Source organism: Malus domestica, chromosome 03, assembly GCF_042453785.1.
Source record: "Malus domestica chromosome 03, GDT2T_hap1".
NCBI classification, from domain to species: domain Eukaryota; kingdom Viridiplantae; phylum Streptophyta; class Magnoliopsida; order Rosales; family Rosaceae; genus Malus; species Malus domestica.
The window spans coordinates 8,665,917-8,692,180 of NC_091663.1; the positions used below are offsets into that span (position 1 = coordinate 8,665,917).

The window sequence follows — 26,264 nt, forward strand, 5'->3', positions numbered from 1 at the left end:
TAAATTTTTGTGCTGTTTAAACTGTAGTTCTCTTGTTTGAAACTACACTCCGAGGTTTGTCATTTAACAAAATCAGAATCCAACTTTGGTATTATCTACCACAACACAAACACATTTAGCAGCTCATATAATTTTGGTATCCACATCTTTTTTATCATTGATTTAATCGTTGAAATCTTTAATTAAACTGATTTGTTTGCTAATCACCCCTATTTAATCAGCAACACAGCTTAATACAAAGCGCTTTTGGGAAAACATTTTGGTAATTAATCTCTAATTACAGAAGTTTTGGTTAGATTAGCATGTCTTCAGGCTCCCTAGATCCAAATTGGAAATCATGGATCATAGCTTCTGCTGCTACTATTGGCACCTTCACCCTCCTCTTCTTCATTTACTACAAGATACTCCGACTGCTTTGTAGACGACTTGAGAGCGCGGGCTTCTCGAGAAACCCGAGCCAAAGTCGTGTACAGAGCGAATTCAACCTAGACGATCCCTCGCTGCAGTTTCATCGCAACGGACTTGACTTCTCGATTGCCCGGTCTCTTCCCGTGACTCAGTTCAAGAAGAAAGATGAAGCTGAGGCTGCAGACCGGAGCCCCGGCCAGAACAACACAGACTGCGCAATCTGCTTGGGGGAATTCGAAGACGGGGACTGGCTAAAAGAACTACCGAAATGCTCCCATGAATTCCACATTTCTTGCATAGACGCTTGGTTTGTGTCTCACTCAAACTGTCCCATATGCAGATCACAGGTCTATGATTTGATGCGTGATCCTCCTGTTCCTAGGCAAACTCCAGAAGAAACATTGAGCCGAGACGAAGTTGAAGAAAGGGTGGCGCATTTCGAATTGCTGCGATCTGCCGTCATAGATGTAATCCGCCATCGTGGAGATCTCATGACATGAAGAAAGATATGCTCATTGCTTTGTTTTCCAATCCAAAAGATGAGAGAAACAATGAATTGCATAGATGCTCATGACAAAGCTGTAGAATCCAAACCGGGGAAAGTGTTTAGGATTAGAGAAACAATGACTTGAGTAGATACTACTCAGCCTTTGCCTTAACCTGTTTCCAGCAAAAGGTCGAAGCTGTAGAATCCGAACTGAAGCATTTGCTCGCCATGTATATTATATTTCCAGCATTGTCGTACATGTTATGTTATCAAACTTCGAAGAGAACCACCCATTCAAACAACAATCAACATTAATATAGTGGACTTCAAACTTTCTTTTATCGGATGCAAATGAAACTCCCTACAAACATGACGGTAGCTCAACAATTGCATGACTTTCAACTAACAAAGAACGGATGGATCAGAACACATTTCGGCATTAACCATTACTTAATACGTAAAATGTCATTGCATATGAAAATGACTGCTCAATCAAATAATGTTCCAAAATCTATTAAACTTTCACGCCTATAAGGTCAGAACTGCAGTTAAAACCACAAAAGATAGAGACAGGTAATCGGGTATCAAAAGTTGTTAAAACTTTAAAACTAAAACCGAGTCCGAACTCACAGAACTCTCTTCCTCTTAATGGAGCTTTACTACTACCTTAGATGATACCAATTTTGTTTGCCACATCCAAAGCATCGTAGTCAGGGGTCAGCCTAACATAAGCCTTTTTGGTACCATCGGGCCTGGATCAAAAAAGATATTCAGATTATCAAATCATCCAACGAAGATGCACAGAAACAAGTAGGTAACACAAGCCAGTAATCTTTACTGAAATTGCAATTTACTAACCTGATCAAGGTATTCACTTTCTTGGTCTGAATGTCGTACATCTTCTTCACGGCATCCTTGATTTTCTTTTTGTCAGCACGTATGTCAACAATAAAGACCAAAGTGTTGTTGTCTTCAATCTTCTTCATTGCAGACTCAGTGGTCAGAGGATACTTCAGTATCTGATAATGATCAAGCTTGTTCCTCGGAGTAGCACTAACACGAGGGTACTTAGGGTTCCTCTCCTTTTTCAATGTCCTAGGGCGGTGAAATGTAACTGAGGTTCTGATCTTCTTAACTTTCTTAACAATAGGTCCAGATTTCAAAGCCCTTGCAGCCTTCACGGCTTGTGACTTTGGGCCAGCCTTTTTTGAAACATCAGCTGCAAAAGATATGCACTCGTCAGATAGAAGCTATTTAAAATTTTATCCATATAAATTTTCCCGTAGCTCATTGGAGAGGGGAAAGTCAAAAGGGTACTTACAGGAAAGAACATACTAAAGGTCAATGAGTATGGCAATTAAGAGTGGAAATGAATTTGCATCACCTATGGTTACTGATTTAACAAAAACCAAACCATTGCAGGGCTAATTACATCTTGTCAATTACTACAGGGAGGAGCGATGAAAATGTGCAAGTACAAGCTAACGTTAACAGGCATTGACTTATAACTAGACAGATAGAATTCATTTCTTCCAAATACTCCAAAATTCTGCTACACTCAACCTATAATGCTAGCAGACAAATCATAATTATAACCCCCACCCTAAGATGTTCAAATCCACTTGACTATTAGTTTATAACTTTTGTCTTCCAATTCCCTTGATACCCCTAGAGTCTGACGACACCCCGCACACGAAACTTAAACAAAACTAGACTGCAAACGTGCTATTCAACTGACTAAACATTTGAATTCTAAGGGAGACCCATGCATCCGAGTGTGACAGGTATCACCGATACATTCGTGTGCAGTTGATGAAGTAACATATGGAGTCCAATACAACCATTAAACCTAACACAACTAAATAGCACAATAAAGTTGTTCATATAACAAGCCGACCATACACAATGATAAAAGGTTAAAAATAAGAAATTAGGGTTTTAGACAGGCATAGAATGATCCTAATCCATTTGTTTCTCAAAAAATATAGCATACAACATTAGGGTTTTAGAAAAGCCGCCAACGACAATTTGGTTAATTTAAGTTCATTTTTCACTAACTAATACTAAGAAATGACAAGAGAAATAAAATATATCGAAATTTTGATACAATAACTAGATTTTCCTCCATTTTCTCAGCAACCAAGCAGTGACATAGGAAAATTGAAATTGAGAATGAGAACGAAGGGGCAGTACCTTTAGCTGGAGCCATTGATGCCGATGAAGAAGGTCAGGTTATATTCCCAAATCACCACCTGTAAACCCTAAAAGGACATAGAAATACAGCAGACGTTAATTTCAATACTTTCGCAGTTTTCAAAAGCGCGTATGTGCATAGAGAGAGAGAGAGAGAGAGAGAGAGAGACCTGTCAATCTGCCGGCGGGAAGCTGAACCAGTAGGGTTTAGGATGAAGGAGGAAGCAGGAATTATAAGGAGTACATGAAATTACGTAACTGTCCATGTATGTTATTTTATTCACCCGCATGAGCATATGGGCTTTCTCGCGGGAATGTGGACCTGACTTGAAAACTTAGGCCGAAGTCCAATTGTATGTTTTTTTGTTTTTTTTTTTTGGATGAAAGGGTAAATATATTACCAACAAAGTCCAATTGTATGGTTTGAGGTAGCAAATTGTATGAGAATTAGGGCCCGTTTACGGCTTCTCTAAAAAGCACTTTTGTTATAAGTATTTTTGTTAAGAAAAATGTTCAACTTTATTAAAATTTAGGTGCTTCCTATAGGTAAGTACTTATTCATTTTGTCTTATTTATCTTTTTTATGAACTTAATCAATCTATGTATAAAATATGATAGGGTTTAGGGCTCTAAAAAAAACTTTGGTGACGCAAAAATACTTTTATATTTTTCTATCAAACGAAGGCAGAGAGGTTTCATGAAACACGTTTAGCTCTTTCAAAACCAGTTCTAAACATTCCTTAGTATACAACTCAAAAGTAAGCAGTCTATTGTTCCCCAAGGACAATTTGTTATGGACCTTATCAATGACACTCTTGTAAGTAGCTGTAGTAATCAAATTTCAAGATGTATGTTTATCGCTTGAATAATAAGTTCATTAATTATTATGGTTGATATTAATATTATTTAATATTGACATATATTCTAATCCGACATTGCGGACAAAAATACTACTAAACAAAGGGCTAGTTCCGTTATAATCATCCCCATAAATAAATAGAAAATGATTGTGGAATCAATAACAAAATCAATGAATTACTCTCTGTGGCACAAAAAAATAAATCCTTAAATATCTGTACATGTGTGACAGCTACGTATAATTTGAATCTTCGGTATTTCCTGATTCCGGCAGACCTTGGTCATTTACATTAGGGTTGATGAACAATCCATCTGAAAGTCCTTGAATATCAGAACCGTAAACATGTCCCATCTTTGTTCTTTTTGTTTCCAAGTAGGTCTTGTTTTCCTCTGTGATTGGTGTCAAAACCGGAACCCTCCCGACCACGGCCAACCCGTATCCCTTTAGACCGGTGAACTTTGCCGGGTTGTTCGTCATTAGCCTCATCGTTCGGACCCCTATGTCTCTCAATATCTGCTCAAAATTATTCAAACAATCGTATAGTAAGTCACAGAGTCTGTGCACTTTCCGAAAAATGTTATTTTATGTGCGGTCGAAATTCACAGTCTGACAATATAAGTGAAACTAACCTGGGCACCAATCCCATATTCACGAGAATCAACAGCTAGTCCGAGTTCTATGTTGGCCTGGACGGTGTCATGGCCTTGATCCTGCAGATTATAGGCTTGAAGTTTGTGGCCTAGACCAATGCCTCTTCCTTCATGACCTCTGAGGTACACAACGACTCCTCGACCGGCTTGTTCGATTAGCTGCATTGCCAAATCCAACTGGTTTCCACAGTCGCACCGCGCTGATCCGAAAATATCTCCTGTTAAACACTCCGAATGCACTCTTACTAGCACATCTTGTCCATTTCCAATGCTTCCCTGTTGATGTTCATTAGCTTTAGCAGAAAAAGTCGATCGGTACAAAAAAATGTTGCAGTTCGCTGTAACATGCCAAATGAACACCTTCTCGTTTTTGCACAAGAAAATAAGAAGGGTTAGGTTTGTTCATACCTTTACAACTGCAACATGTTCTGTTCCGTCTAGCTTCGAGCGATAGCAATAGGCTTGAAATAGACCCCATTTCGTAGGTAGACGCGAAACGGCTTTTCTTTCAACTAATTTTTCCCTCTTTCTCCTGTACCTGTTGGCATAATACATTTGTTCTTGAGGCTCCCTTTTTTGTCTATTGATACAAGCGATGCGGTGGGATGAGATATCCAAACACATAATCTCGCTCAAAAGTAAACGCTCTTAACTACTTGAGCTACAAAATTCTAGAATTTACGATTGAGTTGGATTATTATTACCTGATCAAATCAGTAATGGAGACAATTGGAATGGAATGCTCCAGAGACAATGTCCTCAAATTGGACAAAGAGGCCATAGAGCCGTCATCGGCGTCAACTACTGCTGAAAGAACAGACACCGGCCTTAAGCCGGCCAGAACAACGAGATCAACCGAAGCCTCAGTGTGACCGGCTCTCCTAAGAACCCCGCCATTTCGGTACTTGAGGGGAAACACATGGCCAGGCCTTCTGAAGTCCTCCGGTTTAGACTCATTAGATGAAAGAGCAGCCACAGTTTTTGCCCTGTCTGCAGCTGAGACTCCGGTTGATGTTCCAACTTTTGCATCCTTTAAAACCAAGAAAAAAGAAGGCCATTCACAAAGTAAGCCCTTCAAAACAAATCGACCCACTTATGTTATAACATATAAATCTATTTACTAATACGATATTTCATGTTCATGACATATCAACTTTATTATTCATTCATATTATAACACGTAAATTAGTAACACCATGTGACAGTGTGACTGTCACGCACAAAAATAATGTCAGTTGAAACTCCTTTGCGGCCCAAAACTCTTAGTAACATAGATCTAAGGAGTATTCTGAGGCAATGCTAAAGCATTATTACCACTGTGATTGTGAATGTGGGAGCAGAAGAGTCTTCATCTTCAGTCTCCGGTGACATGAGAGGAAGCTCCAATCTTTCAAGATCCTCCTCCATCATGCCTACTGAAACAATCCCAGACCCCTGCTTGATCATGAACGCTACGTTTTTCGGGTTCGCAAACGACGCGGCCATGACTAGGTTTCCTTCAACTTCCCCATTTTCATCATCTACAACAATCACAAACTAAACGTACAAGAGAAAAGGAAGAAACAAATCAGTTGCAGTTCACATAAAATGCACCAATTGTTAAGAGGTGCATCAGTAGCACAAGTATTAGCTACTAGTATATATAAATTAACGCTCGTTGGAATTGTTTTTAAAATTACCGAAAGCGGTTTTAGGAAAAATGTTTTTGGATTCCAAAAGCATTTGAGGCACTTTTTAGAAGAAGCATAGTTATGTGCATCTTTCAAAAAGCACTTCAAGTATTTTTCCAAGATTCACTTGTGTTTTTACTACGGTTTCAAAAACATTTTCAACAAAAGCGCTTTCAATGAGTTTAAAAACACTTCCAAACAAGCCAAGATTAATTAGTCCTAACCTTTCCTTGGCGGAATGTGTTAAGCGCCTGCTCTATGGAAGAGTAGCCGTCAGATGGGCAATCAGGGTCACCATCAGCATCACTAACAAAGAAATCAACGGTCTCCGGTGTGATCTCCGCATCCAACGTCCCAAATGGTCCTGCCGAAGCTGACTCATCTAACCCACCCAACAGAGAACCATTTTCACTCCCCTTCAAATAATTAGCATCACCAAAGAGGTTATTCCCAGCTGCTCCAACACTACTTCCAGACACCCCAATAGCCCAACAAGTCGGATTTAACCACCTCTGCCGGAACAGACATTGACGAACTGCGAGAGATCGATGCAAGCTGCGACATAATCACCCACGTTAACAAAAACAACGGGAGAGTGTTGGTCTGGTGATATCCAGTCTCCACTTTGTCGGACAAAACTCAAAATTCATATCTCATAAACGATAGTAATTAATCAATATAAATAAGTAAACATCACTGATGTCTCAAAAACAACGAGAATGAGGATCTTATGGACGATAGTTGTTGAATAAAAAAAAAAAAAGAGACGGAGAAAGCGTACCTCGAGCTAGAGAGGATATGAGGGAAGAGGGGGTGAGGAGCTAGAGCAGAGTCCATGAACAGGAGACTTCAACTTCTTGTCTTCTGTAGTTGTTGTTTTGGCAAACGCAGAAGTTGCGTATTTACGTGTACTGCATGAAGGGACAAAAGACGACCTCTAGTTGTGGATGTGTTTTGCAAACTTTTGCAACCAGAGGAGTTATCCAAAACTTGAGTAATTTTGTACGGAATTGTGAGCCACATTATTTATGTACGTGTGTAGGGCTTTTTGGTTACTTTGTTGACGACAAAATAGAAAGAAAAAAAAAAGGGATCAGTTGGATTTGTTTTAAAACAAATGAAAATTAATGAAAATTGCTTGAAAACTTTGAGTTTTAATGAAAATGAGTAAAAATATGATTTTTTGTTAAAATGAGCAGTACCGGACGTGTTTGGTTAAAACTCTTTTAAAACAAATTATAATCTTGATCTAGAAAAATAATTATAGTTTAGTTTGGTTTCAAAGGATAAAAATAAGAGAATAAGCAACGAAAGTTAGGATAAACTACTAAAAAACTTAATTAATAAATTTTGTGTAATGAATATGACTATTTGATTTAATCGGCATTTTATCTTTATTTTGTTGAAATTTTTTTTTTGGTACATTGATATTTTTATATTAGGGAGAGAAGGAGTTCGGTTAAGCCACATAATGGACAACCTAATTTGGTATCAAATTCGTCATTCATGAGATTCAAACCTAAAACTTTTCATTTCTAAGTGATGAGGAATACTATTAAACCGTAATACTGAATATTAAATTCAAATATCACGAACACAAATTTTAATCAACAAAATGATCGTCAATAAAAAAACAAAATAAATAAGATGTGACATATGAAATTCATAAATTACACTGAAAACAATAACAAGATGAAAAGCTATAAAAAAAAAATTTGGGTAACAACGGCTAGATGCCCAATAAAAAGAAACTAAAATTAATTTCACAATAAACATAACAGAATCAACAATTTCAATTTTATAGAACAGTTTCCGACCATCCTGCGCCAATTTACAATGATGATAATTGTCATGTCGCTCACCCCCTTACAGACAACGTTCAAATATTATTACATCGCGTTAATAAATCATCTGTAAAATTATTTTTCTGACCAAATAAACGGTCGATCTTGCTCTTGCACTGTAGAAGAATAAACATTTTCAGATTTTTCCTTGCTTATTAAAAAAAAAAATTAATGAAAAAAATTTGAAAATTTTAATTTTAAACTATAAGGATAAAATAAAAGATAGAATAAACAGTATCAATATTGATATTTTAGTATAAAAATATAATTTTTTTTTGAAATAAATAGTACATGAAGCATTAAGTTCCTTAAAAAAAATAAATTATTTCCAGATTTCCTAAAAAAGGTCAAGTTGGAAAGGCATCCAGTCTTTTGGGACCTCATGGAGGGAGGAGGCTGCTGACGTGTCCACACTTTTCAAAAGCCAGGGGAACGACAGTCTTCCACACAACACACATAACAGAGAGAAGTCGCCGCCGACGATTCCGTTACGCTGCTCGCTGCCACTGCTAATTCCGCCACGTGTCCCCTAGCTCTCTCCTGCTCTATTTGATCCCCAATCCTCGGGCCCCGCACCATTTCTCCGGCGACCTAACGGCACCGTATTGTCACAAGTTCCCAGGCGAGCTCCATCAGCTACATCTTCGCGATCGTGCTATGGCCGAAACGACGCCGTTGCCGGGCGCTCCACAGCCGAGCAAGCTGTGGAAAGGGGTTTTTGCAGTGGCCGGAATCATGACCACGCTCGTCACCTACGGCGTTCTCCAGGTCCCTAATTCCCTGGCATTTCTCCAATTCTTCGAATCGATCTCCGTTTTCGCGGCAGAAATGTTGAATCTTTTGCTTCGATTTCTTGCAGGAGAAGATCATGAGAGTGCCGTACGGCGACGACAAGGCGTTTTTCAAGTACTCGCTTTTCCTCGTCTTCTGCAACCGCATCACGACGTCGGCGGTCTCCGCCGGAGTTTTGTGGGCCAGAAAGAAGGCTCTGGATCCTGTTGCTCCGGTTTACAAGTATGGCCTCGTATCGATTTCAAACATACTAACCACGACATGTCAGTATGAGGTGAGAGCTGCGGCCTTTAATTTTTGCAGAATGTGTAATTTTTATTGGTTTTTTCCCATTGATTTCGTACATTTTGGTGACCGCAGGCTCTCAAATACGTCAGCTTTCCAGTTCAAACGCTTGCGAAATGCGCCAAGATGATACCAGTGATGGTAAGAAAATACAGTTCGATCAGTTATGGTGCTTCATTGTACTATTTGTGAGTAGTTTTATCTGTTGGTTAATCTTTTTTATGTTTAATTGTCAAGAGGAGTAACATTTTGTTCGAATTCGGAGTTTCAAACTATAAGAAAAATGGCTACATTTGCACGAGTAATGAGTTTTTCTCAATAGCCATCTCTTTTGAATTATAACCATCTGTAATTTTGGAGTATTTAAGATCCAAGCTTTTAGTTTTATGAGGAAGGATGTGGCAGGTGGAGCTGTGGAAGATTGGTTCATATGTTAACTGTATGTCTCTAGCATTCTAGGTGCCTGTAAGAAGTCATCAACCATGGTGTTGATTTGAATATGCCCCAAAACAAAAAGGTTGACCCCATATATGGCTAATATTTTTTTGGTAGGGGATAATGCGTAATATTAGTGTATCTGCAAATGTGGTATTTCATGTTAAAAATAATACAAAATGAACCGCTGATGCAAAAAATTAAACCCATTAGATGGGAAGGTCCATATTGAACTATACAGTTAGCAGTTTAGGGCGAACAAAATAGGCACTAAACCTTTGATGTCAATGCAAGGGCAAGAGTTGATGTACATGCTTGATTGATTAGTGAGTTCCAAATGTTTGAGCTTGTGAAAGTTGGGCTTGAGGTGAGACCTATAAGTGAAGAGGCTAATTGAGAATATTGTTAGTTACTTCAGTATCTTTTTCATGAGGTTGGTTTGCCAGTTCACACGGTTATTTTGTATGCAGGTTTGGGGCACTATCATTATGCAAAAGAAATATAGGGTACCACACTATTTTCTGGCATTTCTAGTGACAGTGGGTTGTTCAATATTCATTCTATATCCGGTATGGTCCTTGGCTCTGATTCCCTGTTGAATTCCTTAAAATTTTCCACTGAGGTGTGATTGTATTTGAAAAGTGGTATTAATTGTTAGCATGCTACCACTTTGTAATACTCATAAGTGACCGTAGTCTCTGATTTAGCTTTCCCTGTCTGGCGTGCCCTCCTTCCAATGGTACTATAATTCCTATTTCTATCCCTGCATTCCCTCTTTTGGTCTATATACATTCCAGGAAATTCATACGCTCCAAGGATGGAGCAAAAAGTGGAGTCTTGGTTAGAGCAAGCCACCCTATTCTATTACCAGACATAATTGAGAGAAGCTCATCCAAAACTAGAGCTAGAAACACCTTCTTGGATGATGGTACATTGGGAACTTTTAACAAATGTCAGCATGCTACTCTTAGAATCTCCTGCAAAATGAGAATACATATAAGTACACTTTTGCCTTCCAAGTGTTTTGAACAATGGCTTCTTTATGGTGCTCAGTGAAATTATTGTCTAAATGGAATAACTATTAATTCAAGCATTTCCCATTTAGTTTCATATTTGGCCATAGAGCTACCAGAATTACCATCTCTCAGTTTCCAAGCCAAAGTTCGTTCCAGTTCTGGTTGTTTATTACAATCAATGGGGTGATTGCAGCTTGCATGCTAGCTTCATTCATATCTTAGTGTGGTGACACTGCCATGCACCTTTGACTTACCACACTTGAGTATCTTATGTACGCACTCACTCTGTGAGGGCATTTGACAATAAATACGGTGGGCCTAATATCTATAAGGTTCTATTTTTTAGGAACGGCATATATGAATACTCCTTTGCTTGTTTCGAAATGGTATAATTTATTAGAGGAAATTCCTTATGTTCACGAATCTGACTCTGAAATCTTGACAGATTCTGATGAGCAAAATGTAGTTCTTTGATTCAAAATAGAACTAATTGTTTGCGTTTTGAATGTAGGCAGGATCTGCGGACATTGGTCCATCTGATATATACGGTAGAGGAAGAGAAAATACCATCTGGGGCATTTCTCTTATGATTGGTTATCTTGGGTATTATATTGAACCCTCTGTTTATTATATTGACTGGTTATGATTTATCTACAAATAACTTGTTGCTCTTTACCAAAAAGAAAAAAAAAAAAAAAAACTTGTTGCTAGCTGCTAAGATGAACATGCTAAATGCACTTCTACCAATTCAAAGATATTAATACACCCAAAATTGTTACTATGATAAAGTGTGCCATCTAACTTCATCTCCAAGTCTTGATGCTTAGTTGCTAGGATAACAATAATTTATGATACCAACGCAGCTCTGTTAAGCTAATTGCTTACAATGATATAAATGCTACATTACGGAAGCAAAACATACAAAAACAAGTAGTTTAAAGTTTTCTTACAAAAACAAGTAGTTTAAAGTTTTCTCCCTTGTAATTGATTATGAGTGCACCGAGTGTGGGTGATTTTGCATTTGTCTATTTTCCTTTTTACTGAGAACTTGACCAATAAAAAAAGCAATGAGATACTTGGAACCAAAATTTTATACATTTAGAAGCTCGTTTCTCTGTCTAATAGGTTTGATGGCTTTACAAGCACGTTCCAAGATAAGCTATTTAAGGGATATGATATGGAGATACACAATCAAATATTTTACACCACGTTCTGTTCTTGTGTTCTCAGCATGACAGGTAAGATTCTTTTTCTAGTCTTGTTGCTCCATAAGTAGTTATGTTAATCACACAGAGGGATATTTCGTAGTGTGGTTGGGTATGCTTCATACTCCTTAACAGGATTTGGTGTTTATATGTTGTCACAATTTATGTTGTGGATTTCGTATCATTATCTTGCCTCTAATCTAACTTCAAAGCTATCCAAGCATGTGTTTGTGTGCCTGCTTGAAGGTTGTGAGTGTTACTACAATGCTGTACTTACAATGGTTGTTTCTACCCACAATTAGCATTATCTTGCCTTTTAGGGATGAGTTATTGATTCTGCCAAACTTTCAGGTCTTCTACTACAAGGGCAACTTCTGCCGGCAATTCATTTTGTTGCTAGTCACAATGGTTGTTTCTTCGACATTGCATTGCTTTCCACTGTAAGAGATATTTCCTTCTGATTATGGGATCTGTTAATGTTATCTGTATAATTACTTTGTATTTATTTTAGCAGATGCTTCTAATTTTTCTAATGCTTGTGTCCATTGTTTAAGTTTTTCTTTCCCATTGTGCCAAGTTTTTCTTTTTCTTATTTCGTCTTTTCCCCTGTGTTTTGTTTCCCGTTTCTTTTCCTTCATGATTTACAAGTAGTTTGTGTTGCAGGTAGCAACAGCGAGCCAGTTTTTTATTTCTTACACAATTCGCACTTTTGGTGCTCTTACATTTGCCACAATAATGACCACAAGACAGGTAACCCGAACTCTCCAAAATAATCCTTGTAAGCATTCCCACTTCTCAGTTATTAGTGCTTCTAATTATTGGCATCTCTTTCTCTTTGGTATTGAAGCTGGCCAGCATTATGTTATCATGCTTGTGGTTTTCGCACCCCCTTAGCTGGGAACAGTGGATGGGAGCCGTAAGCCTCAACCTCAACCTAGTAATTTTTTGCTTTGTTGTCTGTTTCCCCAAGCCCAATAACGCCACTTTTGTTACAATGACCAGGCTATTGTCTTTGGTTCCCTATATGCGAAAAGCTTCTTGAGAACGAATCCTTCGCCTTCCCAGCAAATTCAGAATGGAGCTTCGAGTCCAGTGAAGGCGATCCCTTGATAGTGTTTGGGTTAACGGTTGCCACAGTATGTCGGACCAGGTACCTGCCTCTAACTTTGACCAATGGGCAGCTTTGGTTTTACAATTGTCAAGCTGCAACCTGCGAACAGGCCTTCGATGCAGTGAAATTGATCTAAATATACTCTAGAGTCTAGACCACACAGCGTGCATACCGCACGCAAGAAGTCTCATTGGAGACTGAAGATTCTTGGAGGCCTACGTCTCCATAGAGAGGATTAATCATAGACTAACTAAAGAAACAAGAATGTTTCGTTTTATTCTTATACATGTTTTGAATACATGGCTCGAAAATGTATAATGCAACTGCGCAAGCAACATTTCGTTCGAGAGGAGAACTGGAAGAACAAAAAAGGAGAAGAAAGTCTTGGATGCTCTGGAGTATTTTCTTTCTCTTCCTGTGTGACCCAAGCTTAATTAGGATTGTAAGAATAATTGGTTTACTGTTTCGATTAGGGATGATGATGGTTTTTAAATTGTATGATTTTTTTGGTGGTTGTTTCGGTTTCTTCATGTGATTAACGTATCTTTGTTCTCCCAAGGGAAGCTCAGACAGATTTGAAAAGTTGGATTTCATCAGTGTTGTATATTGCATGGTTAGTAAAATATGGAACGGGTATAGTACGTGAAACATACGTGCATATGTTTACAATACGTGTATTATATGCGAATTTATTAATTATTAGGAGAAAGAAATAGAAAAACCCAAGTAGATTGTAATCATAATATCGAGTCTAGCTATAATGTTATGTCCCACAACACATTAAGAACAGACTAATCTTCGGCTAATGTAGTTCCTATACTATACCACACCACTTGTACGTTGCGATTTGATCGACCGACTTTTTCCTACTTATACTAAAAGTCCACAACTTTGGACAACAAAGTGGCTGTAGTTTAGTGGTAAGAATTCCACGTTGTGGCCGTGGAGACCTGGGCTCGAATCCCAGCAGCCACAAAGCTTTTTAAAGTTTTTGTTTTCTGTTTTTTGTTTTTTGTTTTTTGTTAATAAAAAAAACAGAATTGTAATTACGTTGCTTTGTTTGTAGACTGTAGTTATAGATTACAACCTGAATGTGAGTTTCCCGATTTTTTTTAATACTTCAGAATCAGATGACTTTGAATATAAAGATACTTCCATGACTTGAACCTATAATTTCAAATATTATTTTTACGAGCTCTTGTTTTGTTACGCTATCGAAATAAACTTTTGTTTTTTTACATATTGGATGTGATCCCATGTAAATGAAAGGTCTATAATTGATCAAATTACAGTTGCGCAAGTACCATATGAAGTTGTAAACATACCACATGAACTTTTATTTTTTATTTTTTTACCACCTGGGCTCTCTTAACTATTAGAATATACCACCTACGTTACTTACCATCATTTTGTTGTTAAAACATGTTACCCGTAGGGATATTTTCATCAAAGAACTTCACGAGGCTAGCTAGAATCAAATTAACTCCAAAATAATACTGCCTGAGTCAATATAACGACGAAAATAGTTCAGCAATTCCCTTCATAAGAGTTTGAAAAATTAATATTTGAATAAATAAAGATGAACCACGCACCCACCTACTGGCTTAATTGAAAACTCGACTTGATTTTTGTACAAGTTTCACTTCAATTCTTCAACAACCCTTACCAAAATCAAACCGAAATCAACTTCTCCATTTCTCTTCAACACTGCTACTAAAAAAAAAGAAGACTTTAGCCTCCATACAAATTGATTTTGGCGAGCCCTAGAAAGTGAATTGACAAAAATATCCCTCCACATTAGAGGCGCTTGACATGTTTTAACGGCAAAATGGATGAAAAGTAAAGTAGGTGGTGGATTCCAACAGTTAAGAGAGTCCAGGTGTTAAAAATTAAAAATTGAAAGTTCAAGTGGAATTGACACGCATGCTTATAAGTTCAGATGATATTTGTGCAAAATCCCCATCAAATTAAAATATTTCATTTCACAAGATTTGGTTTCATTTCACGTCTCAAATTATAAAAAACAAATCAATGTGTTTAGACAAGGTACTCAAAACTAACATTCAATTTCAAAAGGATAAGATCTAAAATCTCCATCTTAAAGTTCCAAATTAAACACATAAAAGGATTTAGTGTTCCCCTAATAAACCACTCAACATAGGATTAGATGTTCACTTCAAATCCATACCTAAATAATAATAAAATAAAATAAAAGATATTCAGTTAAGTAAAAAAATAGTATCCCACTAAAGTGAAAAAAAAGAAGAAAAGAGATTAACATTGTATTTCTTTACAATCCATGCAATACTTGGATGACAATTCATAGTGTGTCTACATTACCTTGTTAAATCAGGTCACATCCTAATTAGTGAATATATTCCCAACTTTATATAATTTTGGTGAAGTTATTCTAAATTTTGGATCTTTTTATTTGCTTTTTTAAAAAGTCTTTTATGCTTTCCTAAATATATATCTCCTTTTAAACTCTTTACAAACATCTTACAAATAAAATAATTTTATTTCTTTTTATGAAAAGCTAGACAAATTATTAAATAAGGTACGAACTTACTATTGAGCTGAATTAAATATTCATTAGGATGAAAGTGTAATTTAGGTCGGGACACAAATGTATGATACAAGCACGATTGTGCATGTGCTTAATATTTTATTTATAGGATATGATATTCACACTCTATTTTACTTTTTATACATCTTTTTAATTTTCGACTTCGGATTTAATGAATTGAAGAAAATCAACAGATATAAATTAATAAAGGATGTGTAAGAAATAAAATTGGATGTGTGGATAACACACACCCCTTTATTTATTTATTTATGCTGTGAATAGCCAATTCTGCAATTTAAAATGAACGAACGGAAATAATAAACTATTATTTTTAATGACAATTATTGATAATTGAATTATCACGTTACACACTTAATCTACGGCTCCATTAATCTATTATTCTAGATTCTTTTTAAAATGTAAAAAAAATATTATTTATACTAATTGGGATAGCAATTATATATAAACACGTCAAAGACAACTTCATCTCTTTACCTCCCAAGCAATTCTATTTCTATACAAATTACAAATGGCAGAGCTATACAAATATTTAATTTTACTTTTTACGCATCTTTTTAATTCTTAATAATTAAATTGAATTAATTGAAAAAAATCAGTAATTAATAATTAATAAGGATGTGAAGGTGTCTGAATATCAGTATGTGTTACAAAGTGATCGTAAGAAAGCAAGATAGATAGAGTTTTATCCCACTAATCTTCTTTTAATCCTGATTAATGTTTTCAAGATTAGATAGAATCATACTATCCAATTATCCTTAATCCAATCCGAATTCACAATCCCTCTCCTCATCAGATTCTACCTCCTTCCTCCTTCCTCTCTAATCTCTCTCCAACAGGATGTCGTACCTCCAAACCCGCACAACTCCCCTATATATACACTCCCCAACATACGCCTTCCTCACCGCTCGATCGCATCCTATCAATCAATCAATCACTTCGCTCTCGATTTTGGGTTTTGGGTTTTTCTGGGTTCGTGAAAAAAATCGCAAAGAATGGAGCTTGATCTTTCACCCAAGTTGGCCAAGAAGGTGTACGGCGGCGATGGCGGGTCCTACTTTGCCTGGTCCCCGTCGGAGCTTCCCATGCTCCGTGAAGGTAACATCGGAGCCGCCAAGCTCGCTCTGGACAAGGACGGGTTCGCTCTCCCCAAGTACTCTGACTCCAACCAGGTCGCCTATGTCCTCCAAGGTATACATTTTGAATTTTCTGTTTAATTTTATGGATTTTCGGCATTTTTCAACGATCGGGTTGTTCTTATTTGTTTATTTGATTGCTTGTCTGCTTCTGGATCATGAATTTTATATATAAACAGTCGATAATTTATGATGAAATAAGATCATATGGGTTAAATTAATTTTTGTTTTGTCCGTTCAGGTTCTGGTGTAGTCGGAATTGTCCTCCCGGAGAAGGAAGAGAAGGTTCTTCCAGTTAAGAAGGGTGATGCGATTGCCCTCCCTTTCGGAGTTGTGACTTGGTGGTACAACAAGGAGGACACCGAGTTCGTTGTTCTTTTCTTGGGCGACACTTCAAAAGCTCACAAGAGGGGGGAGTTTACCGACTTCTATCTCAACGGCTCTAACGCCATTTTCACCGGCTTCTCAACCGAGTTTGTTGGTCGGGCATGGGATTTGGAGGAGAGTGTTGTGGAGACTCTCGTTGGCAAGCAGTCCGGCAGGGGCATTGTCAAGCTTACCGGAGCTAACTTGCCCGAGCCAAAGAAGGAACACCGCGATGGCATGACGTTGAACTGCGAAGAGGCTCCCTTGGATGTTGACATTAAGGATGGTGGAAGAGTTGTGGTCTTGAATACCAAAAACCTTCCTTTGGTCGGTGAGGTTGGGCTCGGTGCTGACCTTGTGAGATTGGACGGGAGTGCCATGTGCTCCCCTGGATTTTCTTGTGACTCGGCTCTGCAGGTGACTTATATTATTAGGGGCAGCGGCCGTGTCCAGGTTGTTGGTGTCGACGGTAAGAGGGTGTTGGAAACTACCATCAAAGCCGGTAATCTCTTCATCGTTCCTCGGTTCTTTGTTGTGTCAAAGATTGCTGATCCTGAGGGCTTGGAATGGTTTTCTATCATCACTACGCCCAAGTAGGCTTTTTCGTCTTGCCTAATTACGCTTTCGTTGTTCTTGATTTGGGCTCAGCTAGTTGAACTATATATTTCTCTGCATTTATAACATCCTGCTGCTTGGAATACACGCATACATATAGATTAATCCCACCACACACACACAACTTACTTAATTCGAAAGAGTTGGCAATGTTTCGCAGAAAAAAGCTTATCGATTGGTGTCCTAACATCTTGGTGATTCGTTTAATTTCTTGCGTGCAGCCCGATATTCACCCACTTGGCTGGAAGCATTGGGTGCTGGAAGGCTCTATCTCCGCAGGTGCTCCAGGCTGCGTTCAATGTGGATTCGGAAACAGAGAAACTCTTCCGTTCGAAGAGGACTTGTGATGCAATCTTCTTCCCCCCACCCAAGTGAACAGATTTAGACTTAGCTCAGTGCTAGTTTAGTTTAATGGTCCAGACTCCAAATAAAATTGCTTTTTGCTATTAGGTTTAGGTATTATATGTTATGGACTTGTGGTTTAGTTTCTGGAGCTGCCATATTTCGTATAAAGTTTTCTATCAATTTCTTGAACCATTTAATTCAGACGGTGCTTTTTTGCTTCATGAGTGTTATGCATGTTGGATGTCTTTGATGTTGATATTATCTTGGGCTTTTTGGGCCCGTGAATGTGTAGCTTTTAAGTTCGAGATTCTGAGAATTGGGTATAGATTAATTTAGATTGCAATTTTTACTGACTACAGGATGGTCCAATATTTTAATGAATAAAGTGTTGATTTCTACCCATGCGTCTCTGGTTTGGAACTTCCATCTTTTAATAGTTTCGAACTTTTCCTCCGCCCTTAATAATAATAAATTTAGAAGAAAAAATACAACTTATTATCGTTTGTGTGTACTCTGGTAGTTCATGATGTTTGTGAAAGGGAACTAGTCACTAACATTTTGTTTGAATAAGAAAATTAAATTATGTATTTCAGCTTATATGTATATATATTTTTTAAATTTAAATTTGAGAGCATAATGGGAAGTTTATAGTTTAATATATTAATACAACTTTAACGAAAAGTTTCTGATACTATTTATTTTAACAAAAAATCACATTTTTATTCTAAAAAAATCAATTTTGATAATATTTACTTACAACATCTTTTTATCATTTCCATGAAAACTCAAAACTTCAAACTCTTGTCATTAATATTCCTTGTATTAAACAGAGCCCCGACGAAAGGGTATACAACCAACCATCAAAAACCCCAATTGAAGAATCTGACGTTTACTTCTCCAATTTCCATTCTTTCCAATTATTTTTGTGATTTGATTTGGTTTTTAGGGTTGGGTTTGTATTGATTTGGGGGAATTGCAGCTTTTGTTTAATTTGGGGAAGAAGACGACGGCGGTAGGATTGGATTCTGTCATTTGCACCTATCCGTTGAGTCGTTGACACACCTCTTCTCGTCGACCCGTCGAATCCTCATCCCCTTCCACCCCCTTCCCGTCGACCCGTGGACTCCTGATCCCCTTCCGCCCCTTTCCCGTCGACTCTTCGTCGCCGTCGAAATATCCAGTTTTTATATTATTATTTTTATTTAGATTTGGGTTGTTTTATAGACGCCCACAATGTTATGAATCCACCCCACATCCAAAAAATTTCCCAAAAATTTCAACTTTGTCCCTCATATTTCTGAAGCCACCCCACCCGAAAAACAAAAAGAAACACCAAACATCTTAATTCCACGAGTTTCCATCCCTAAACCCCATCAGCATTGCATCTCCGACCACTCTCGTTCTCTCCCTAACACCCAGAGTCCCAACACCTAAACTCACCAACCCTGTTTCCAAAGAAAATAAAAAAAGAATGTAAAACTCATTCACTTTGTTTGTACCATACTTGACCAATCCCGAAACTACTGAACACTGGTCAACGTTATACCGTCAATGACCCAGAAGAGCTTCCCTTCAACCAGAAGGCCAATCACAATGCGACACGTGTCGACATCAGAAGTCAATCACAGCGCGACACGTGTCAACATCAGAAGCCAATCACAACACGACACATGTCAATGTCAGAACAAAACAAGAAACTCTCTTCTATAAATAGGGATCATTCTCCCACAATAATCTCTAATGTCATTTTGTACTAAACTATTCACTAGAACTCACAAAATGAGAGCTTGAACCTATGTATTTGTGTAAACCCTTCACAATTAATGAGAACTCCTCTACTCCGTGGATGTAGCCAATCTGGGTGAACCACGTATATCTTGTGTTTGCTTCTCTATCTCTATTTATTTACATACTTATCCTCACTAGTGACCGAAGCAACCAAGCGAAGGTCACAAAACCTGACACTTTCTGTTGTACCAAAGTCTTCACTGATTTTGTGCATCAACACACTTCAATCAAGCAATGAAAATCACCAAATTTTAGAGGTTTTATACTCGCAGAGAAATGTAGAAACATGCAACTACAAAATGAAAGTGAGAAGTGCAGAAGCATAGATCATATCAACAAGCACTAGTTGTCTTGACAATTGATGCCATATATCAGTTACAGAGAATTCATACGAACAAGAAGATGAACTTTAGATAAGGTGGTGCCATGGTAAGTGGATGGGTGTGATGTGGTTGGTTGCCAGCAAATAATTAGATGGTTGGATTTTCTTTTTCTCTCCTTAACTAAAATAGGGATAAAAGAGGAAGTTCATGTGACAAATTTTAAGTATAGGGTGTCTTCATAAGACTGTGGGGGTGTTAATAGAATTACCCTTTAGATTTTTAGAATTTTAAATTTTTTAGAAAGTAATGAGTTATATAAATAATAACCTTTAATTAATTTTTTTAACTCAGTTGGTGTGAGAGTGGGTCCCGCACCTGCCACATCATCATTTAACATTGAAATTGACAGAAAATTTAACAGAGGTCTGACGTTGCAACAAATTCATAAAATGAGGTATGACATTGCAATGTTTAAAACATGAGGTATGATATTATGGTGTGACCCATAGTTGAGGTGGATTTGCGTAATTTACTCTAAGAAGTTTTGATATAGGGTGCGGAAAGATGATTATATTGAGCACATAAACTCCCCCTAGACTCATTCGTTGTTATCTAGTCATTATCTAAAATCTTTTTATAAAAAAAAAAAAAATTGGGAATTGTTATTGGTATTCTAAAAATCTTATTTTGCACTCCAAAAAAATACACTTGTGAGGAGTGTAGAATGAGATTTTTAAGGTTCTAATAATATTTTCCAAAAATTTATTCAATTTGGAAATTGTTTAGTCATCAACATATGTCAAACAAATCGATTTTGAAAATAAATAACATCATCACGATGGTTTGGTTTAGAGAATCCTTAGATGATAAAAGAGAATGAAAGTAATGATGTTTGTACGGTAAAATAATCATTTTGTCATTAAAAGGGATGAATGATTTTTTATATGTAAGAAGTCAAATAATGTCTTTATCTACGGCTCTATTATCAGGTTACATGTCACCCTATTTAAGTTTTCTTTTTCTACCCATAAAAATCATAATTAGCACTCTTAAGGCTTACTTTTGACTCCACCTTCAATATTTTACATGAAATCTCACTTTAATTTTCTACACTTTGTTATATCTTTTTGCCTATTGGACTTATCTTTTGCGTTTCACTTTCCCCATTTCTTCAATTGAATTGAAGACGTTAGTTTCGCTGATTCAACAATTGGCCCATTTTCACATTTGGGACATCTTAAACCACAAAAAGCAAACCTATGTTCTCAAATTTCCTTCTTGGCAATAACCTAAACGATATTGTCTTTAAAACTCACTATTTCTTTAACCAATCACTATATTCACTGCTGAAAAGATCAAAAGACCCCGCCATTTTAACGAAACTAATGCAAGCACTTGAGGTGAAAGCATGGCATGTTTCAATGTGTTGAATGCTGTAGTTGCCTTCTCTGACCACGAGAAACTATCTCTCTTAGTTAATGCAGTTAATGGTCCCATAATCTTTCCAAAATTAGGTATAAACTTCCTGTAATAACTTGTTAGCCCTAAGAACCCTCTCAAGGCTATGACAATGGTTGGGATTGGCCATTTGGAGATTGCATCCAATTTGCTAGGATCTGCAGCAACCCCATTTTTAAAAACAATATGGCCTAGATACTCCACTTGAGATTTCCCAAATGCATATTTAGATTGCTTCACAAATAAACTGTGCTTATGCAGTGTTTCAAAGACTGTTTGCAAATGTGATAGATGTAGAGACCAAGATGAACCATACACCAAGATGTCATCAAAGAAAACTAAGATGAACTTTTTGAGATAAGGGTGAAAAAATCTCATTCATAAGACATTGGAAGGTAGCTGGTGCAATAGTTAAACCAAATGTCATTACTAAAAAATATTAATGTCCATCGTGTGTTCGAAATGAAGTCTTTTCGATATCATCAGGATGCATACGAATCTGGTGATATCCAGCCTTCAAATCCAACTTCGAAAAATATTTTGCACCAAATAATTCATCTAGTAGCTTATCAATAAGAGGGATAGGAAATCGATCATTCATGGTGATGTAATTTAGGCTTTTATAGTCCATACACATGCGCCACGTGCCTTCTTTCTTCCTTACCAAAATCACTGGAGAAGAGTAGGGACTATTGCTAACCTTAATAAATCCAGACTGCATTAACTCCTTCACGCACTTCTTGATTTCACTCTTCTGCACTGGACCATATATGTAAGGTTTGTTGTTAGGTGGTTTACTCCTTTGCAATAATGGGATACTGTGATCTTGGGGTCTGTGAGGTGGTAAACTAGTTGGTGTAGCAAAACCCGTTACTAGGTTGACGCACAAGCCACAATCAGACCACATGGATGAAAAGTAGTCATTGCGGAGCGTCGCTTCTCCTCAATCGATTCTTTATATCCCAAAACGACAACCAATTGCACAGTTTGATCACAATGGTGCAAGTGTGGCTTCTACGCATCCAATAAACATGTCCCATGTACGTCACACCATCAATTTAATGAAGCATCATACTAACAAACAATATCCCCAATGATTTCTTTATAAAACAAAGTCTGAATACTACAGTTGCAGACTCATTCCGGCAAAATAACCGAAATTTGCAGACCATTTTCTGAGATAGAAACTCAAAGACCTACACAAACTGTTTAATGTTTAGGTCAACTCCTCCAATCACCAAGGGGGAATTGATGGATATTTTTCTTCCTATCTTAATGCTTTCAAGGATGATGTGGTCAAATGCAAACTTAGGAATGCAAATATATTTGCTAAAAATTTGAGCACCAAATAAAAGCCGACATTGTGGAAGAGTTCCAAAGTGCATTGTGACAATTCGAAGGATCTGTTTCAAAAGTCCAATATCCAAATGATCTTTATCATTTTATCAAAGCCAACAAAGCGGGATCTACTTCATCCCTAGAGAGTAAATCAATTATCAATTCTGTAGTAGACGCATCTGCAGACCAGCCCCTCTCCACCATTTCATGGATAAGTCTCATCGCCCTTGACGTCTCATTCTTATTGAAAAACCCCCGGATAATTGTGTTATAGGTGCAACTATCTGGAGAACAGCCTTTCTCTTCCATTTCTGTAAACAAATTTTCCGCTTCACTTACTAGGCCTGCATTACAAAGTCCACTAATCATTATCGTAAATGTCCTGACATTAGGCTGAAGTCCTTTTGAAAACAAACTGCTAAAGAGATACTTTGCGCATTCAACTTTTCCACCTATGCACAAACCTTCAATAAGAATACTGTAAACCACAATATTTGGATCCAATCTCTTGCCTTTCGTTTCTTCAAACAATTCAATTGCCTTAGAAAGTTGTTGGTCTTTACACAGACCATCAAGTAAAATAGCATAAGTTTGAACATCTGGAAGTTGACCACAAACTTGCATCGTGGCAAAGAGCTTTTGTGCATCGTGTATTCTGCCCCGCTTGCAAAAACCATCTATTAGTGTGTTATAAGTAACAGTATTTGGAACCAGACCTCCACCAGACATGTCCAGAAAAAGTATCCAAGCCTCGTCTATCCTTTTATGCTTACAATAGCCATTTATCAGTATGTTGTAACTATGAGTATCAGCCACGAACCCCTTGCTAAGCATTATGTCAAAGACTTCTTTCGCCTCATCCATTTCTCCTCGCAAGCAATAACCATCCATAAGCGAATTATACGTAACCGTGTTAGGCTCAATATCTCTTTGAGTCATCATTTCAACCTTGCTTTTTGCTTCCCCAACCAACCCCTCCTTGCAAAGTGTATCTACTAAGACATTGAAGGTGAATACATCTGGAAAGATACCTTTGCTCACCATTTCATTAAACAACCTCACTGCTTCTTTCCACTCCCCTAATTTGCATACTCCATGAATCAAAGTGTTATAGGTGATGACATCGGGAGCAATACCTTTACTTGTCATTTCTGAGAAGAGTTTCAATGCATCCACAACCAGAGTATCTTTACAGAGGCTGTCGATAATCGTGTTATACACAACTACGTCAGGGTTGCAAGCTCCTTGTTCCATCCTCTTAAGCAATTGCATAGCTCCAACGTTGTTACCCTTCATGCAAAGACCCTTAACTAGTATGTTGAATGTAAACACATCGGGCTTACAATTACCACTCTCCATCATTTTATTCAGAATCCCGACAGCATCAGCCTCTCTATCCTCGAGAAGGAAGCCATTGATTAATGTGTTGAATGTCACCACATTCGGTTCAAAACCCAGTTTGAAGAATTTTCCCAAGACAGACAAACAAAACCCCATTTGGCTCAGATGACAAAAGCAATTCATGATAATGTTTCGAGTGTAAGCATTAGGACCAATTCCCAACAGACCCATTTGATCATTCAACGAGATGACTGCCGAGTAATGCTTCAACTTGGCGACTTGAGTCAATACTTGATTGAAACGGACAACGGAAGGCAGAGGACGCATTTGAAGCATTTCATCGAACAGACGGAGTGCATCGTCAAGGTTAGCTACTTTGACAAGCTGATGCAATTGGGTTTTTGTAGATTTGGCAGGATAAGAAGGTCGAGAGTGAAACGGAGCAAAGTAATTGTTGAAGAATCGAAAAAGAGTAAAGTTACGAAGAAGACAAGGCAGAGGCGGCATACCTCTCACTTTCACTCTCCGTCTGCTGCCGATGCCAGTCGCCGCGCGCATCATCCTCAGCATGCCTGTTGTGGCAGAATGAGAGAATCGGAGACGCCAGGGAGAGGAGAAAAATAGCGAGTAGGGTTCTACTGCGTTGTACCATATTCTAAAGTTTCAATGGCAACCGGGGATTTTTGTATCGTAAATCGTGCGGTTAGATTTTGTTAATTACTATTTATATTTAATTTTAAATTTTAAATTTTAAATTTTAAATGATTTTTGATCACACGATATACGATGAACATACATGATTACAACATCCCTAGATCCCCAGGAAAAGGATCTTTTTGCCTTCCATTTCTTCTTGCAAAAGATAAACCATCCATGAAGAGAGACTGAAATGTTTATATGAGTCTTGGTGAATATCTCTTTCGATCATCATTTAAGCCTCGCTTTTTGCTTTCCGGACCATACCATCCTTACAAAGTGTGTCTACCAAGATACTGAACATGCGGAGATGAGGAAAAATATTTTTACTCACCATTTCATTAAACAACCTCGTAGCCTCTTCCAACTCGAATCCCCTAATGTACGAACTCCATGAATCAAACAGTTATAAGTAATAACGTTAATTTGGGGCAATATCCTTACTCATCATCTCGGACAAGAGGTTCAATGCATCGACAACTAATTTATCCTTAATGATGGTGGTATAGGCAACTACGCTAGGCTTGCAATCTCCTTCCTCCATCTTCCTAAGCAATTTAAGAGCTGCATTGTTGTTGCCCCTATTACAAAATCCCTTTATCGGTGCTGACTGAAAAAGTAACGACATTGTGCTTACAATTAGCACTGCCCATCGTTTCATTCAGAACTTTGTGCAAGAGCTACGGTCATTTGATTGACTACGTCAACTTCCAATTTTATGCGTATGATCAGGGCACCGCAGTGTCTCAGTTCATCAATTATTTCAACACTCACAACTCCAATTACAACGGCGGAAAGTTCTTGGCAAGCTTTATCAATGACGGGAGCGGCGGATTGTCCCCGGAGATGTATATGTTTAGAATAAATTATAGGGTAATGTTAGGGAGATCAAATTTTTAAATTAAATTTGCAAATCAAATGATGTCGCACTAGATGATTGGGTTATTAAGTAAGTGTCGTTTAACATGCTTGTTTCTTATTGATGACACATCGATTGGTTTAAAAAATTGGTTTCCCTAGTATTATCCTAAATTATATGTATGTGCGATGCCTATGCCACAAGTAAATAAAACTTCTTTATTTAATGTATTGTCTGCTACGGATTTTGATTTTTAGTTGATGTTATACCAGATACTACTAAGATGAGGCTGAATATAAACTAATTATACTCAAACACACAACATCAGTCATTCACAACAGAATAATAAAGACAGTAAGTAACAAAGAGCAGTAAGTACAGGACTGAAAGTGATATTCATAATATTGAATACCACAAACTAAGTAAAGTACATAAACAAATGAACTTAAAGCAACCAATG

At 37.5% G+C, this 26,264-nt stretch overlaps 6 protein-coding genes and 1 non-coding gene across 10 annotated transcripts; 4 read left to right on the forward strand and 3 right to left on the reverse strand.

Annotated features, from left to right (window-relative positions):
- Window positions 1–302: 302 nt before the first annotated feature.
- Window positions 303–908, forward strand: LOC139194636 (RING-H2 finger protein ATL1-like). The gene has a single exon (XM_070819525.1). The coding sequence runs from the start codon at window positions 303–305 to the stop codon at window positions 906–908; it is 606 nt and encodes a 201-aa protein (XP_070675626.1).
- A 404-nt stretch (window positions 909–1,312) lies between these two features.
- On the reverse strand, window positions 1,313–3,342 carry LOC103421544 (large ribosomal subunit protein uL23y). 2 transcript variants are annotated; one of them, XM_008359590.4, is made up of 4 exons: window positions 3,259–3,342; window positions 3,089–3,156; window positions 1,754–2,114; window positions 1,313–1,647 (listed from the first exon to the last, which is right to left on the reverse strand). In XM_008359590.4, the coding sequence occupies exons 2-4, from the start codon at window positions 3,102–3,104 to the stop codon at window positions 1,563–1,565; spliced, it is 462 nt and encodes a 153-aa protein (XP_008357812.1). In that variant the 5' UTR covers window positions 3,105–3,156; window positions 3,259–3,342; the 3' UTR covers window positions 1,313–1,562. The 2 variants fall into 2 exon arrangements, with proteins under 2 accessions (XP_008357812.1, XP_008357820.1); XM_008359598.4 differs by having other exon boundaries at window positions 3,089–3,147; window positions 3,259–3,337.
- A 715-nt stretch (window positions 3,343–4,057) lies between these two features.
- Window positions 4,058–7,226, reverse strand: LOC103427171 (monofunctional riboflavin biosynthesis protein RIBA 3, chloroplastic). 2 transcript variants are annotated; one of them, XM_008365242.4, is made up of 7 exons: window positions 7,049–7,226; window positions 6,492–6,822; window positions 5,912–6,133; window positions 5,302–5,627; window positions 5,006–5,135; window positions 4,577–4,873; window positions 4,058–4,460 (listed from the first exon to the last, which is right to left on the reverse strand). In XM_008365242.4, the coding sequence occupies exons 1-7, from the start codon at window positions 7,102–7,104 to the stop codon at window positions 4,179–4,181; spliced, it is 1,644 nt and encodes a 547-aa protein (XP_008363464.3). In that variant the 5' UTR covers window positions 7,105–7,226; the 3' UTR covers window positions 4,058–4,178. The 2 variants fall into 2 exon arrangements, with proteins under 2 accessions (XP_008363464.3, XP_070675006.1); XM_070818905.1 differs by having other exon boundaries at window positions 5,302–5,669; window positions 7,049–7,221.
- Window positions 7,227–8,477: 1,251 nt separating this feature from the next.
- LOC103421571 (UDP-galactose/UDP-glucose transporter 5B) lies at window positions 8,478–13,471 on the forward strand. Its single transcript, XM_008359620.4, has 10 exons — window positions 8,478–8,879; window positions 8,971–9,177; window positions 9,264–9,329; window positions 10,094–10,192; window positions 11,151–11,242; window positions 11,765–11,877; window positions 12,196–12,284; window positions 12,508–12,594; window positions 12,692–12,760; window positions 12,847–13,471. The coding sequence occupies exons 1-10, from the start codon at window positions 8,769–8,771 to the stop codon at window positions 12,952–12,954; spliced, it is 1,041 nt and encodes a 346-aa protein (XP_008357842.1). The 5' UTR covers window positions 8,478–8,768; the 3' UTR covers window positions 12,955–13,471.
- Window positions 13,472–13,858: 387 nt separating this feature from the next.
- TRNAH-GUG (transfer RNA histidin (anticodon GUG)) lies at window positions 13,859–13,930 on the forward strand. Its single transcript has one exon. It is a non-coding gene; the product is annotated as a tRNA-His (tRNA).
- A 2,363-nt stretch (window positions 13,931–16,293) lies between these two features.
- LOC103427174 (11S globulin seed storage protein Ana o 2.0101-like) lies at window positions 16,294–18,222 on the forward strand. Its single transcript, XM_008365247.4, has 3 exons — window positions 16,294–16,730; window positions 16,917–17,634; window positions 17,878–18,222. Exons 1-3 carry the CDS (start codon window positions 16,535–16,537, stop codon window positions 18,029–18,031), a joined length of 1,068 nt encoding a protein of 355 aa, XP_008363469.3. The 5' UTR covers window positions 16,294–16,534; the 3' UTR covers window positions 18,032–18,222.
- Window positions 18,223–21,909: 3,687 nt separating this feature from the next.
- LOC103418818 (putative pentatricopeptide repeat-containing protein At1g12700, mitochondrial) lies at window positions 21,910–24,912 on the reverse strand. Of its 2 annotated transcripts, XM_070818260.1 has the most exons (2): window positions 24,759–24,898; window positions 21,910–24,633 (listed from the first exon to the last, which is right to left on the reverse strand). In XM_070818260.1, the coding sequence occupies exon 2, from the start codon at window positions 24,583–24,585 to the stop codon at window positions 23,008–23,010; it is 1,578 nt and encodes a 525-aa protein (XP_070674361.1). In that variant the 5' UTR covers window positions 24,586–24,633; window positions 24,759–24,898; the 3' UTR covers window positions 21,910–23,007. The 2 variants fall into 2 exon arrangements, with proteins under 2 accessions (XP_070674361.1, XP_070674360.1); XM_070818259.1 differs by having other exon boundaries at window positions 21,910–24,912.
- Between the last annotated feature and the right edge of the window lie 1,352 nt (window positions 24,913–26,264).

Excerpts from the sequence above, each read along its gene's own strand:
- LOC139194636 (XM_070819525.1), top strand. The coding sequence starts at position 303 with ATGTCTTCAGGCTCCCTAGATCCAAATTGGAAATCATGGATCATAGCT.
- LOC103421544 (XM_008359590.4), bottom strand. Across the intron at positions 1,648-1,753 it reads AAAGTGAATACCTTGATCAG|GCCCGATGGTACCAAAAAGG; the intron begins GTTAGTAAATTG and ends TTTTTGATCCAG.
- LOC103427171 (XM_070818905.1), bottom strand. The coding sequence starts at position 7,104 with ATGGACTCTGCTCTAGCTCCTCACCCCCTCTTCCCTCATATCCTCTCT. Across the intron at positions 5,136-5,301 it reads TCCATTACTGATTTGATCAG|GTACAGGAGAAAGAGGGAAA; the intron begins GTAATAATAATC and ends TTATGCCAACAG. Across the intron at positions 4,461-4,576 it reads AATATGGGATTGGTGCCCAG|ATATTGAGAGACATAGGGGT; the intron begins GTTAGTTTCACT and ends AATTTTGAGCAG.
- LOC103421571 (XM_008359620.4), top strand. The coding sequence starts at position 8,769 with ATGGCCGAAACGACGCCGTTGCCGGGCGCTCCACAGCCGAGCAAGCTG. Across the intron at positions 9,330-10,093 it reads CCAAGATGATACCAGTGATG|GTTTGGGGCACTATCATTAT; the intron begins GTAAGAAAATAC and ends TTTTGTATGCAG. Across the intron at positions 11,878-12,195 it reads TTGTGTTCTCAGCATGACAG|GTCTTCTACTACAAGGGCAA; the intron begins GTAAGATTCTTT and ends CCAAACTTTCAG.
- LOC103427174 (XM_008365247.4), top strand. The coding sequence starts at position 16,535 with ATGGAGCTTGATCTTTCACCCAAGTTGGCCAAGAAGGTGTACGGCGGC. Across the intron at positions 16,731-16,916 it reads GGTCGCCTATGTCCTCCAAG|GTTCTGGTGTAGTCGGAATT; the intron begins GTATACATTTTG and ends TTGTCCGTTCAG. Across the intron at positions 17,635-17,877 it reads TCTATCATCACTACGCCCAA|CCCGATATTCACCCACTTGG; the intron begins GTAGGCTTTTTC and ends TCTTGCGTGCAG.
- LOC103418818 (XM_070818259.1), bottom strand. The coding sequence starts at position 24,819 with ATGCTGAGGATGATGCGCGCGGCGACTGGCATCGGCAGCAGACGGAGA.